Source organism: Rhinolophus ferrumequinum, chromosome 11 (genome assembly GCF_004115265.2).
Source record: "Rhinolophus ferrumequinum isolate MPI-CBG mRhiFer1 chromosome 11, mRhiFer1_v1.p, whole genome shotgun sequence".
Lineage (NCBI taxonomy): Eukaryota > Metazoa > Chordata > Mammalia > Chiroptera > Rhinolophidae > Rhinolophus > Rhinolophus ferrumequinum.
The window spans coordinates 38216890-38230491 of record NC_046294.1 but is presented as its reverse complement, the minus strand read 5'-3'; the positions used below and the strand labels follow the sequence as shown (position 1 = coordinate 38230491).

Here is a 13602-nt window from a genome sequence, read left to right as displayed (position 1 = left end):
ATGTGCCCCTAGTTTGGAGGTGACTCTCAGCTATCACCCTCTGCCTGTTTTGACAGGTCTATGATGTGGAGGTCCGTGAACTTATTTGGGGACTTAGGTTCCAAAGGGAAGCACCTGTGGTGAATAAACCAAGTCGCATTCCAGGCATTTGGGGGCTGCTCAAAGTTTGGCGGCTCTCTCCACTGAGCATGTGAACCGCACCCAAACCCCTCCTTGTTTTGTTTCAGCTCCAAGGGAAACGATCACAGCGCATTCCCTTCTCGTCTCCAGATGTTGGCATGCGGGGCGCATGTGGGCATCCTGCTGGGACTGCTCTGAGACTCCCGGGTGCTTACCCGTGGTGACTCGCGCCCAGCCAGGGGTGAGCCAGGTCTCTAATTAGACTTGACCGCGTCCCCATTCCAGTACTCCCTACAGAGTGCGACGTTTCCACTGCCGGGGGGCACCAAAATAGCTTCTCGGCGGGGCTGAGACTCCAGGCAGCAGAGGCTGACGCGGGACAGAGGCTTGGCAGGGAGCGCGCTGTTGTTGAAGGTCCTGCAGCGGCCCGGGAGCGGGCGGGCGGGGGCAGAGCGGGGCGGGGGCACGGGGCAGCAGGCGGACCCTCGGGCTGGGCCGTCCCAAGTTCAGCCACTTGCGCACGGCCTCTGGAGCCCCAGCTGCGCCCTGCCACCTCTGGCCGCTGCACGCCACCTCTCTAGCCGGCCACCCTCTAGCCCACCGGCTTCCTCAGAGTAAGTAGACTCTGCTGGCTGGATTCAGGGGCCGGTGCTGGGCTTGCCAGCTTGCCCGGGAATAGAGCATGTTTGGGGCGATTTGGATAGGAGGTGTAAGTGTGTCAGTGTGAATGCCAGGGCCAATGTATTAGCATGTGGAACTTTCTAGCATGTGTCAAAGGGTGTGAGTGAGGGTAGGAGAATGTGTCAGTGTGTGTAGGGACTAACGTGTAGGTAGGCGTGGAGTGTTCCCACAGATGGCATGTGTGTCTTTGTGGCCTGGACAGCTCTGTGTGGACCTTGTCTGCTCCCCTGTAAGTACATTCGTGCGGAGTAGGAAGGCTGCATGTGGGCTGAGTGCACGAGTAGACGGATAGATGTGTGTGAGTGAGCCGACGAGGGCAGAAACTGGGGCACAAGGAGTGTTATCTGAACTCAGACTTTGAGGGTGACCTGACTTGTCCCCAGCTGGGGTGCCTTCTCTGTAGGTCATGCAACTTTGGTTTCTCAGGACTGTAAACAGGGCAGGAGCTCAGAACCTTTGCTTAACACTGGAGTGAACGGGGCTCTGAGTGACTCCAGCTGGCTGGCCAGGGAGGTGAGACAGTTTGGGGGGACCTCGCTGTCACATCAGAAGAGGCAGGAGGACCGTGAGAAGGATGAGCAGACCACACACCCACAGACACTCACAGGGCACCCATGCCCACACAGTCACAGCTGCTCATGTGTATACGTATTCTTGCCCACACAAGCCAGTCTTGAATGCATTTCCTCACATACTTTCAACACGCACACCTGTGGACAATGACATGTATGCAACAGGCACCTACATGTATAAAATATGCATACGCGCAAACACGCACATCTGGCTTGACCCCCCTCTCAGCCTGCAGCCCCCATTTTAGGTCCCCTTTAGCCCACATATGGCACCTTGGATAAAGTGTCCAAAACTGTCTTTGGTAGGGCATATCTTGCATCAGAGATTTTGGCTGGGGGGTCAGGGTAGAGGGGACACAGTGCCTTCGAGGTGTCCCATTTGATCTGAAACAGAGGGTCATGGAGCCTGCCGCCTTCGTGTCTGGGACTTAGAGGCATCTATGCCTCTTGCAAGTTGAAAGGCCAGGCTGAGGCGGAGCTCACACCTGTGATTTGCCCAAGCCTCTAGCTTATGCTCTGGATTCCCTCTGCAGCAGAAAAGCAGCGGGCCTTCTGTGAGCAGGCCCTCACAGGCGTGTGACAGGAGGAGCAGTGAGCTGTACGGGGCCGCTTCCTTCTCTTCTTTGGTTTTAATCAATCCTATTTTGAGTCTCCCACCTGTAGGCAAAGCTGGAAGAGCTGGCCTTTGCTTGCTCCTCTCCCCTCTTCCAATGGTTACCTCTTTTCTTGACAGAATGTTGTTGTCCCTGACTCCCTTCCCCTGGGGACTACTAGGGACACACTAAATAGTGCTTGGAAGAGCAGGTGCCCCAAAATATCAGCTGGTGGTGGTTTTATTATTATTATTACCTCTAAATCTCTCCCATCCTGGTTATTCTTCTCTGGACAGGCTTTATTAAGGTGCCCAGACTAAATGTGTTCCTTCAGTTGGGAAGTTAGGAAGATGACTTATTCTTCCTCTGTGTTTATGGTTTGGTCTGAGGGGTGCCTGAGTTGTCACCCCACCAACTCCCTAATGCAGATGGGCTTTAGCCATTTCCTGAGGGGGTGGGGGCTGGGATCTACCTTCCCCTGGCCTAGTCCTTGGCCTGATTCTTGGGGACGGTTAAATAAGAACAGGCGGTGATCACCCTGGCAGACTTCTTGCAGAACGAAGGTGGCAGGGGAAGGACATCTGCATGCCTTCTGTAACCTTCTCTTGTGGGGACCCCCAGCCACCTTAGGATTCAAGAAAGGCTCTGGAAAACTGGAGGAGTCATGATGACTCAGTCTCAGGCTGTTGTCCCATTTTTTTAAAATTAATCAAATGTACATACTTGCCAATCAGAATTTCACAGCAACACTAAAGAATCATAGAGCATCAAGGGCAGCCCCACTATGTTAACATAGTTCCAGTTTAAAGAAGAGAAATCAGACAACAGAAGAATGATAAAAGAATAATCACCATTTATTGAATCTTTAATATATTTTTTTTTCACTTACTTTTCACAACTTTGTTATGTTAATAGCCCCACCCCCAGCACATTTTTTTTTCTGACAAGGAAATTGTGGCTTAGAATGTTCAAGGGATTTCTATAAGTCTGTGACTCCTGAGCATTTTACATAGTCTTTGTGTTTCCCTTTTTACTCTGGCTGCTAGGAAGCTCTCAGTCTATCACATGACTCCATTCTAGTAACTATGTTAATTAGAACGCCGGCTTTGACTTTTTTGATTTCTGCTTTAACAGCTTAATAGTGTACACATCTATAACTGTAAACTCCCACATCTTTTGTAGAAAGAGATCAGAATAAGTGAATGAGCAACCAACAATTGAGCATTCTATTGGTCTCTGAGGATGAGAACCATATTGCATGGATTTTTTTGGGGACATCTCCAATTTCAAATATTTTATCTGGTTTTCAAACCATATGTCTCAATTTTGGCATCTGTGTCTTTGGACTCTGATTCGTGACCATGTCTTGGGCTTTTCTTCCTAGCAGCTCTGGGAGATAATGCCCATCTCTGTGCTGGCTCAGACAATGAAGATTGTTGAGAATGAATCGGGCCATTGATAAATGCCCCCTGCTCGGAGTTCTTCAGCTGCCAACTCTTCCCTCTCTCAAAAGCATGAGTGTCTGGGTGTCTGAAGGAGTTTGACCCTTGCCTTAAGCCTGGCCCTTGCCCCACGGCCACCCCTTCCTCATGTGACCCTGCCTACGCCCAGGGCTCTGCTGGGAGGTCTGTGTCTTTTGGACCTTAGCTCTGCCTCCGCCATCCTGGACCACATGGTCTCTGATCAGGGATGGCCCTTCTGGAGCGGAAGCTTAGGACAAGGAGTGGGGGCTTTGGAATGTGGAGGAACACACAAAGGGGCTCGTTTGCCCCCTGCCCAGATCAGAAAGACCATAGGCTAGTCCTCACTCCTTTCTCCTTCCTGATGAGGGGGTCTCAAGTCTGCCAAGTGAGTCCTTTGTCTCCTCTTACCTGCAAGAGATGTGGGCCACCAGGGGCATCTGAATATAGGGCAGGACTCGAGCCACACTGCACCGTTGGTGAAACTTCTCATTCACTCCAAGATGGCCTTACCCTGCCCACGGCTATTCCTGTTTGGAAAGGGGAGCAGGGGGGCTAATGCTTAGCTCTAAAGAGTACTTAGAAGGACTCTGATGGTGGGCTTTCAGGAATGATGTTAGGATCCTGCTCCTCAGGAGGTCACCCCATGCTGCTGGCTATTGCCCACGGCCAAGATTAATCCTTCCAGAAGTATTTGGTTACAAAGTGGGAAGGAGGACTCAAGGGCCTGAGGCCCCAGGAAAAGCCTAGCATTGAGTGATATGCTGGTGTGTTGGTGCAGGTGAGGGCTTTGTTCTTTCCCAGGTGAATGTGATCTCAAAAAAGATAAAACTAAGACTTGATCATATCTCTGCTGAGGATTCTGGTTGTTCCTTGGACTTGAAGTTTAACCAAGTAAAAATAGGTTTAAAATCCAGCGAGAACATATTGGGTAGGACTGTCAGAACTTCTGTGGGGCAAGGCTTACTCACAGTTACTCACATTTATTTTGTATCTGTTATGGCCAATCTTTTTTTAGGGTCTTTGCACCCTTTGTTTCATGAAACCGCTGGAACAACCCTGCGAGTCAGGTACTACTTTTAAAGATAGGGAAACTGAAGCACACAGGTTAAACGATTTGCTCGAGGTCAGAGCCAGCAGCGATTCCATCCCAAGTCTGATGCCAGAGTCTGCAGTAAATGTCCACTGATCGATTCCCCAGTTCAAAGGCCTTGAAAGCAAGAGAATTCACAGCTTTGTAGCTCCTGGGTTAGGGCTAAGAGCCCGGCTTCTCTGGCCCCAGGACCTGAATGTTATCAGCGTCATTGGCCTTTCTAGCTTGAGGCACAGAGACTGCTGCTCTGTGGGAAGCAGGGGTGGGGTGGGGAAGGCCTCCTAGGTCAGGTAGGGATTCCTCCTTCCTGCCCCCCGGGGGTGGGTAGCACTGGGCTTCTGTGGCTTCACTTCTCCCCTGGAACAATCTCTGTCCTGGGAATGAAGCCTTCACCCAGACTCTGTGATCCAGCCAGCCTGGTCTCCCCTCCTCCAGCTCTAGGGTCCCCTCAGTGCCAAGCCCTGGGGGAGTCCTGGATCCTCTGAGGACGTCTCTGGGCAGGCCAGACCCCATTTGGCGTTGATGCAGTGTCTGTAAGAGTCAGCAATTTGGCTGGGTAATTGTGTACAGTGTTCGCTTTCTGCTGGAGACATGGAGGTTTTGTCTTACAACCCAAATATCCTGGGTTTGGAAACCATATGAAATGAAGCCTGTGGTCTAGGGGTGTGGGCTGCATTGTGGGCCTGTGTGTGGTGCTGGTTTAAAAGACACTGATGAGGGACACGATGATTGACTCAGGCCCTCTCATGGCGGATCAGAAGTGAGCCTACATATGGCGATGGACAGAGAAAAGAACATGGGCTTTGTAGTCAGATCTGATTTGGAGCCTCAGTTTCCTTATCTGCAAAATGGGGTTCCTTATAATGCAATAGTGATGATAGAACCAGCACGTTTATTCGAAATGTAGTGTCTGGCATACAATAGGCGAACCACAAGTGGCATATCCTTCCTTCTTCTCCCATCCACCTTCTGGGCTGATTGGCAAGAGGTCTGGATTCCAGTTCTAGCTCAGCCTCGGGGTACATGGTTATCTTACTCTCTCTGGGCCTCACTTTCCTTGTGTGTAAAATAAGGGAAGAACTAATTTCCCTCACTATTCTGTACTTTTTGAGGATAATGAAAAAGACTCAAGTCAGGGGCTCTCTTGGAAGATGTAGAAAGTTCAGAGACTATTATTATTCAATTATTCATGCCGCCAATATTAATTGAGGTCCTGTGATGTGCCAGGCCCTCTGCAAAGCACTGGGCATACAGGTGAGTAAGGAACATCCCTGTCCTCAAGCAGAAATCGGATCATGTGGAAGGCAGGCTTGTAAACAAAGAGTGACAGACCTGTCTGAGGGGCCGGATTACGGCAGGTACTGGATGTATCGGTGCATCAGAAGAGGAAGTGTCATCTCCAACCGGGACGATCAGAGAGGCCTTCCCAGAAGCAAAAATTCTTGGTCTGGATCTTGAAAGATAGCAGGAAGTTTCCAGGAGGATAAAAGAAGGTCATTCTAGGTTGAGAGAGTGGTACGTGCTATGCTAAGGCACAGAAGTATAGCCTAACGTGGTACGCTTGAGGGACCTTGAGCAGTTAGTCTGACTGCAGCATGTAGTGTGAGTGGTCAGTAGTGATGAGAAATGACGAGATGGGGGACATCACAAAGCGCTATTGGTGAATGTCAGGCCTTGAAGGCTGTGCTGAGGGGTTTGGACTTTTATCGTGATAGTTCTGGGCAGGCACTTAGGTATTTTAAGCAGGAGAGGGTCACATGGTTAGATGTGGACTCATTCATTCAACAAACAGAAAAACAAACAATTTTTATGTCACTTTTAATTTTGATATCATATCAAATTAATGAAAATTTACGACTGGTAAAAAAAAAATCCCTCTTTATCCATATTCCTTAATTGTTTATAAGACACTCATTTACTTCGTTGCATTCATTGAGTTTTTTCCTCCAATAATATAAAAATACATTGTTTTTATTACTTATGTATATTTTAATTGTCTGTATAATTTATATTTTATTGTTCATTTATTGTTATAGTTACTGTTTTATTATGTTATATAAATTCATATTTTATAAATTTATAAATTCATATAAAATATTCACATTTCTGATCAATTTAAGAGTAAATTAGTGATGTAATGCCTCTTCACCCCTAACACTTCCTTAAAAGCGGATATTCTTACCACAGTACAGTTCTGCCAGTAATGTCTTTATAGCTCCCCTGTCTCCCTCACCCCGTTCAGGACCCAACCTACATAATGCATTTAGTTGTCATGTCTCTTCAGTCCTTCAATCCAGAGCAATTCCTCTACTTTAGGTTTCATGACCTTTATGTTTTTGAATAGTACCGGCCAGGTATTATGTTTAGAATCCCACAATTTGGATTTATCTGATGGTCCTGCATGATTAGATTCACGCTATGCCTTTTGAGCAGAAATACCACGGAAGTGAGGCTATCACATCAGCAAGCACAGGACGTGGGAATTGTTCCCGTGTGGGTGACAGAAGTCTTCCTCACTTGCTGAAGGTGATGTTTACCAGTTTCTCCACTGTGAAATTGCTGTTTTCCCCTTTCTAATTAATAAGTAATTTGTGGAATGACACCTTATGTAAAGTTCCTCATCAGACTTTCACTCACTAATTTTATCATCATTGATACTTTAAATCCATCATTTCTCCTATATTTATTAGCTGGCATTCTACTGTAAGGAAGATCTTTTCCTTCTTCTTTCTCTCTCTTTTTGCCTTCCTCCCTCCTTCCCTTCCCTTCCCTTTTCCATTATGAACTCATGGATTCTTAGTTTATTCAATGGGTTATAATCAATTAGTATATTTTATTTTAATGTTCAAATTGTTCCAGATTTGTAAACTGACTCCTGTTTTTTTTGACTTGTCTCCATGATTCTCTGAGCATTTGCTTACACTCTGCTGTAGCAAGATGTTCCGGTGTCACTTCATTCTTTTCTTGCTCCAGCCCTGGAATTAGCCATTTCTCCAAGGAGCCCTGCATCCTTTTAGTGGAGAATGGTACTTAGAAACTGAGATCTGGGGCTACACGTGCTCCTTGCTTTTGGTGTGTCATTGCTTATATGCCCGCTTAGTAAACAAAGCTGGACATATATGTATATATCCGTATTTATTTCTAGAATAAAATATAACAAATTATTATATGTTTTTATAAAACACAAACCCCAAGTGACTGAAATAGAGAGTAGTAGGTTCGGGGTACTTTAGATTGGGCGGTCAAGGAGGGCCTTTTTGAAAAGGCAATATTTAGAAAGATCTACAGTGTAGAATGGATGGAATGGAAGGAGAGAGAGCCTGGAGATTGTTTTAATTATCCAAGATATAATTACAAGGACCTGAATTAAGACAGGATGGAGAGGAGGTAGAATCAGGTGACTGACTGCAGAAAATCTGGGAGACAATGGAGTCAAAAGGACTCTCAAAGGGCTCTCAAACTTAGCATGTCCAAATCAGAATTTCTGCATTCTTCCTTGACACTGTCCTATTCATATGTGGTCCTTTTCAGGTGTTTTGTTTCTCACAGACTGGCTTCTTCATCTATCCAGTTACACAAGTGTGAGAGAGCTGACAATCATCCTTAACACCTCTCTTGCTCAAAGCCCATGTCCAATCCATTACTAAGTCTGGTTGATGTTCTCTTGTAAATCTCTCTCAAATTCACTGACATCTCCACCAGCATCACTCTAGTTCAAGGCACCATTTGCCTCTTCCTGGGGCACCACAGGAGCCTTCTAACTGGTCCATCTGTATCCATACTGGCTCTCTCCAATCTGTTCTCCACAGAACTGCCAGCGTGCATTTCAAAACACCACCTAATTGATCATGTCATTTCTCTCCTTAAAAATACTTCAGTTGCTTCTTACTGATCTTAAGATAAAGACCAACTTTTTAATAAGTCCTGCAAGGCCTTGTTTGACCCCTGCTGCCGTCTCCTACATCCCCAGCCTAGCTCTCCCCTGGCTCTCTCTTCTTTCACATTAGCCCTGTCCCTTGGGCTTGTCAGGCTCCCTCCTGCCCTAGGCTCTCGCATTTGCTGTCTCTTTGCCTGCAGCACTCTTCCTCCATGTCTTCGCCTATAGAATTCCTATTTATCTCTCAGGTCAAAGCTCCATTGTCACATACATAACCTCCATGATTAGGTCAGATTGTGTTTTATAAGGCTTTAATACACCACATACCTCCTTCAAGGTTTTAGCATAGCTGCAATTTTACGTTTATTCAGAATTATTATGTGATAATTAGTTCTTGTGTTTCCTATTTGATGATGAACTCCAGGAGGGCTGGGACCATATCTGGTTTTGTTCATTACTTTATCCTAGCAGGTAGCATATTACTGATACATGTCACAAATACTTCTAGGATGAATGAATGAATGAATGAATGAATGAAGTTTTATCACCTGAGCAACAAGATAGATGGTGGTAACTTTCAGTAGAATAAAAATTCTAAAGAAGTAGTAGATTTGGAAAGGAAGATAATAATTCATTTTAGGAAACGCTGCATTTGGGTTGCCTATAGGCTACAAGGATTTTATCATCTTCTAGGCAAACAAATTAGATGGTCATTCAGGAGCTTTGGGGGGACTAGTGATAGGTGACATCTAATTCCTGGGTGATTCTAAGTAGCTCCCTGGAGGAGATAGCAAAGTTACATGGCATCCCTGATCTGTGGCTTCTTTATTTACTGCCCTGTCTGGTTTGTGGATACAGGCGATCCCAGGGGCCTTCAGGTGGTCCTAACTTGGCTCTTTGGCTGCTTGTATGAAGGGTCTTTACAAACCCTTATGAAGGCTCTTTGGAGCTTGAGAGTTACTTACATGATTCATATCGGTCAGGAGTTTCAAACCACCTTCCCACCTCTCCTCCACCCCACCCAACCTTCATCACTAGACGAGGGCCTAAAAGAGAATTCCGAGAGAAGGCCTTACTGAGCTCAGTGAGCCATGCTTGCAAAGATGCTATGAGCACTGGACAGAAAGTCTGTTCTGTCGCTGGGGCTCACTCAGTCTTGCACTCCTCACTCACTCACTCAACTGCCTATTTTGCTCTCACTCAGTCACTTATCACTCATCCATCTAACACCCACCTGTCCATCCACACACAGGAATTTACAGTGGACGTATAGCAGGACTCAAGGTACCCTTCCTTCATCCTTCTTTCATATGGTCCTCACAGCCCAGAAGCCCAGGTGAGGAGACTATGGGGTGGGGAGATGTCGCTGTGCTGGTTGAGTGCTGGGCCTTGTGTGATGGCAGGGTGTTAGCAGGATGAGCGGGAGACCAGGCTCTGCCACACTGATTACTCCTCTTAGCTCACCTTCTGCCTTTCTAGAATCCCATCCCCTCTTTCAGTGGTGATGAGAGCTTAGGAATTAGGCTTTTTGATCAGATAGATAGAAGGTGGTCGCTGGGCTCTGCAGAGGTGCTTGGGGCTGAGGCCTGAAGGGGAGAGAGAAACACAGCTCTCTATGAGCCCTACTACGGAAAAGAGGATGCTTTCATTTTCCTTATTTTCTACCAGGATTGCATTTTTAATCCTGTGGAATTTGCAGAGAGGCTGGGGGTAGGGCAGGAAGAGTAGAGTTTAAAAATGTGGCATTTAGAAACCAGGCGGTAGACTAATCCTGACTCCAGAAGGTTTGTCATTTACAAAAAGCCCCCCAGCATGTGTGCTGTCCATCTGCCACGGCATGGGACAGGGCTGGAACTGAGCAGACAAAGGACAATGGCAGCCACATCAGATAACAGCATCTTGGAGAAATGCCCGAAGGTGCTAAGGATCTAAGTTACAGACTCATCCACTTGTTCCCTCCCTCCCTCATACATCCAGCCACTATCTACTTAGCACCTACTCTGCACCATGCATTGTCCTGGGCACTGCAGATACAACGGTGAGCAAAACACGTGCCCTTGTAGAATTTGCTTTCTGGTGTGGGAAGACAGACAGTAAACACATTGATCACCAGTATGGTACTGAGTGCTGTGGAGAAATATAAAGAACGGTAAGGGAGTTCCAAGAGTGGGAGAAGGTTTGTACCAGGTCAGGAGGTTCTCTCTGATATACAGGTATTTAAACAGAAGTCAGGAGGAAGTGAAAGGACAGGCTATGTGGGTATTTGGGGGAAGAGCAGTCAAATAGGGGAATAAAGGCAAAAGCTTTGAGGAGGTTTGAGGAAGAGTATGAGGGTCAATATGGCTGCAATGCAGCGAGAGTCCAAGGAGTTGAGGTCAATGCAGTAATGGGGGCTCTTACTGGGGGCTCCAGATCATGAGGGCTCTTATAGGTCATTGGGAGAATTTGGTTTTTAATCTGAGTAATATGAGTGGAAACTGGAAGGACCTACGTAATGTAGTTTCTTTTTTGCTTAAGCATTTGCATGACTATTAGTGCTTGAAAGTCAATTTAAAAAATGCACAATTTATAAATACAGAAGAAAGAGCAACTTACCAAACCTAACCTAAAAGGACTCCTGAAAGTTTTCCTAAGACTGTATGTATGTTTCATTTCTGCCTTTTCTGTAAGTTGATCCAACTCTCTGGAAGAAAATGGCTAAAACTGTTTGCATCTTTGTATGTATTTATTACTGGATGTGATAAAGCTTATTTTCATGGAAAAAAATGCTCTGGCGGCTATGAAGATAATAGATTGTTGAGGAGAAGGGGAGAAAGATAAGGGAGGAACCTGTTATAGTCATGTAGGTGAGAGGTGGTAGTGAAGGGACCCAGGGTCACTTATTTATTCATTTATCCATCCATTTCACTTTTTATTCTACCTATGTCTGTACAACACTGCCCATGGAAGACGCCCTTTATCATCCATTCCTTCTGTCCTTCAGTAATGTGTCCAGTTATCATCACTGCTTTGCAACAAGTCTTTACCTGCTGCATGTAGAGCGTTATGCCAGATGCCGGTTGATAGGGGCACATTCTTCTGGGACTTTGGCCCCAGCAGGGTAGACGAGATGCACCCACAGGGGATCACCAGTCAGTTTTAAAACCCAGCAGGCTCTGGCAAGCCCAAGATGAATGGTGCCAGCACCTCAGGATTCCAGCTGCCCTGTGGTCTGGGGGTCAGAGTAAACTTTCAGGAGGGGGGCCACATTTAAGATGAATCTTCATTGGTGGGGACAGCAAGTCAGTCCTGAAGAAGAGCAGGGAACTTGCCTTGAAGCTTGAACCAAAGGGACATATTGGGCAGTACAGATTGGTAATGCCAAAAGAGGTGGGGTGGGTTTGAAACAGGGTCTAGAGAGTGATGAGCGCCGGGCTAAGGACTTCAGACCTGTGTTGAGAGACACTGGGAGACATAATAGGTTTTCAACATGTTACAATGAAAGCTGTGTTTTAAGAGGCAGAAACTAACATTAACATTCGGAGGGCTAGGCTGGGGGTTGGGAGGCCAGCAAGAAGACAATTGCCTGTGTAAGCTCCTCGGCTTTACGGCCACATCAGCCCTCAGGTTGGGGCACCTATTGGGTTCACCCCTAGAGGAACAGTGGGCAGGGATGCAATGCTGTGGGAGCGCTGATAGCTAACACATGCAGCAGGTGACATGAATGGCTGTCACTGCAACAAGCCCCAGATGTCTTCTGTAACTCGAAGCCGTCTTTGAGCAAAGAACACAGAGCAGCCTGGGTTCTGGGCAGAGCAGAAAAAGAGAGCTGGCCTCTGGCCATGAATGACTGTTTTAGAAGCTTCTGGGGAGGGGGTCATTGGATGGTAGGAACATCAGGTTCAGAGTAGGAGCTCATCTAATCCAGCCTCTCCTCTTATGGAGGGGAGATTGGAAGCCCGGAAAAGGGCATAAATTGTCCAAGCCCATAGAGAGCACTTGTGGCAGAGAAAGGTCAAGCCCCTCATTTGCACTCATGTTGGAGGAATTACTATAATATGTTTTATTTAATTATGCATTTATGTATCTCTTTCAATGGAAGAGGATGTTCTAAGAAAAACATTGTTTTATTCATCTACTTCTCTATCATCCAGCTGGGGTCTGATGCAGAGCAGACGCCCTCTTGACCCAGACCAAGGCTGATGTTCGATTGGTCTCCGAGGGGCCCGAGGTGGAGCACACAGAGCTGCGTGTGGATGGGGGTAGAGCTGGCTCCGGGTCCCTCCTGCACTTCCATGGCCTGGCCTGTGACTATTTCTATCAATTATACACACAGACATTGGCAAAGGCTTAGCACGGGCCATGAATGTGAGTGAGTAAAGGGGACTGCTGCCAGGAAGGGCCTGCTGAGAGGGAGAGGACCCGGGTGTGGCTGAGGGGCTGGCGTGTCCTCTGCCTGAGGCCACTGCAAGCACGTCGCTGCCCAGCTCGAGAGAGAAGAGCAGCCCACAGGGTGTTTCACAGCCTCCATTGGGCACCTGGGATGCATATTTAGGGTTTAAGTCTAGTGCCTGGTCAGACCTTTGCCTGGGCCCTCAGGCACTTTACAAAACCCCCTTATTTACGCCCCTGCTGTCCCAAGGAGCTGACGGCTGTTTCTTTAAGGATAAGTCCTGCTCTCTTCCCACACAGTTTGCAGTGGTCTGTGACTTAACAGCAGGATTTCAGATGGCATTGTCCTTTGACACGCCTCCATCCCCACAGTCAGGATCCTAATGGGGGGGGCTGAGCTGGAGACAGTTTCTGAAGAGTCAGAGGGATTTGCAACTCCTGCCAGCTCAGGCCCCCTGGGTCTGCATCAGCGCTGGACGGGTAATTGGTTCTTAAGCTCTTCATCAACACGTTCTGTTTGTCTTGTGCTTTGGACTTGGCAAAGGGATTTCCACATGGAGGAGAGTGAGCAAAGCAAACTGAACATATAGACAGGAAAATAAGTGCCCCCAAGGTCAGCATCCCTCAGTGAATGCCCTGGGGAAGGCAATGGTGTTTTCCAAAGTAGTGTTATGGACTAGGCCAGGTTTTGGACAGAACCTGAGAGAGAGCAAAGGAAGAACTTGGGTTCTAGTGTGGGTTCAGCCACACATTTGCTCTGTGACTTGGGCAAGTCGTTTGCCCTCTCGGGGCTTCAGTTTCCTTTGTCATAAACCACAGGATTGGAAAAGACAAT

General features: G+C 47.2%; 1 protein-coding gene across 3 annotated transcripts in view; it reads left to right on the top strand.

Moving 5' to 3' along the window:
* Positions 1 to 474: 474 nt before the first annotated feature.
* Positions 475 to 13602, top strand: part of INSC (INSC spindle orientation adaptor protein) — a 115672-nt gene continuing 102544 nt past the window's right edge. The window contains exon 1 of one of the 3 annotated variants that reach the window (XM_033119100.1): positions 475 to 534. Coding sequence is in view for 1 of the 3 variants with exons in the window: in XM_033119097.1 (XP_032974988.1) it covers positions 3791 to 3814 (24 nt within the window). In the remaining 2 variants the exon portion in view is untranslated. Of the gene's footprint in view, positions 535 to 580; positions 735 to 3758; positions 3815 to 13602 lie in introns of those variants that run through there. The other 2 variants (XM_033119098.1, XM_033119097.1) reach the window with 2 other exon arrangements.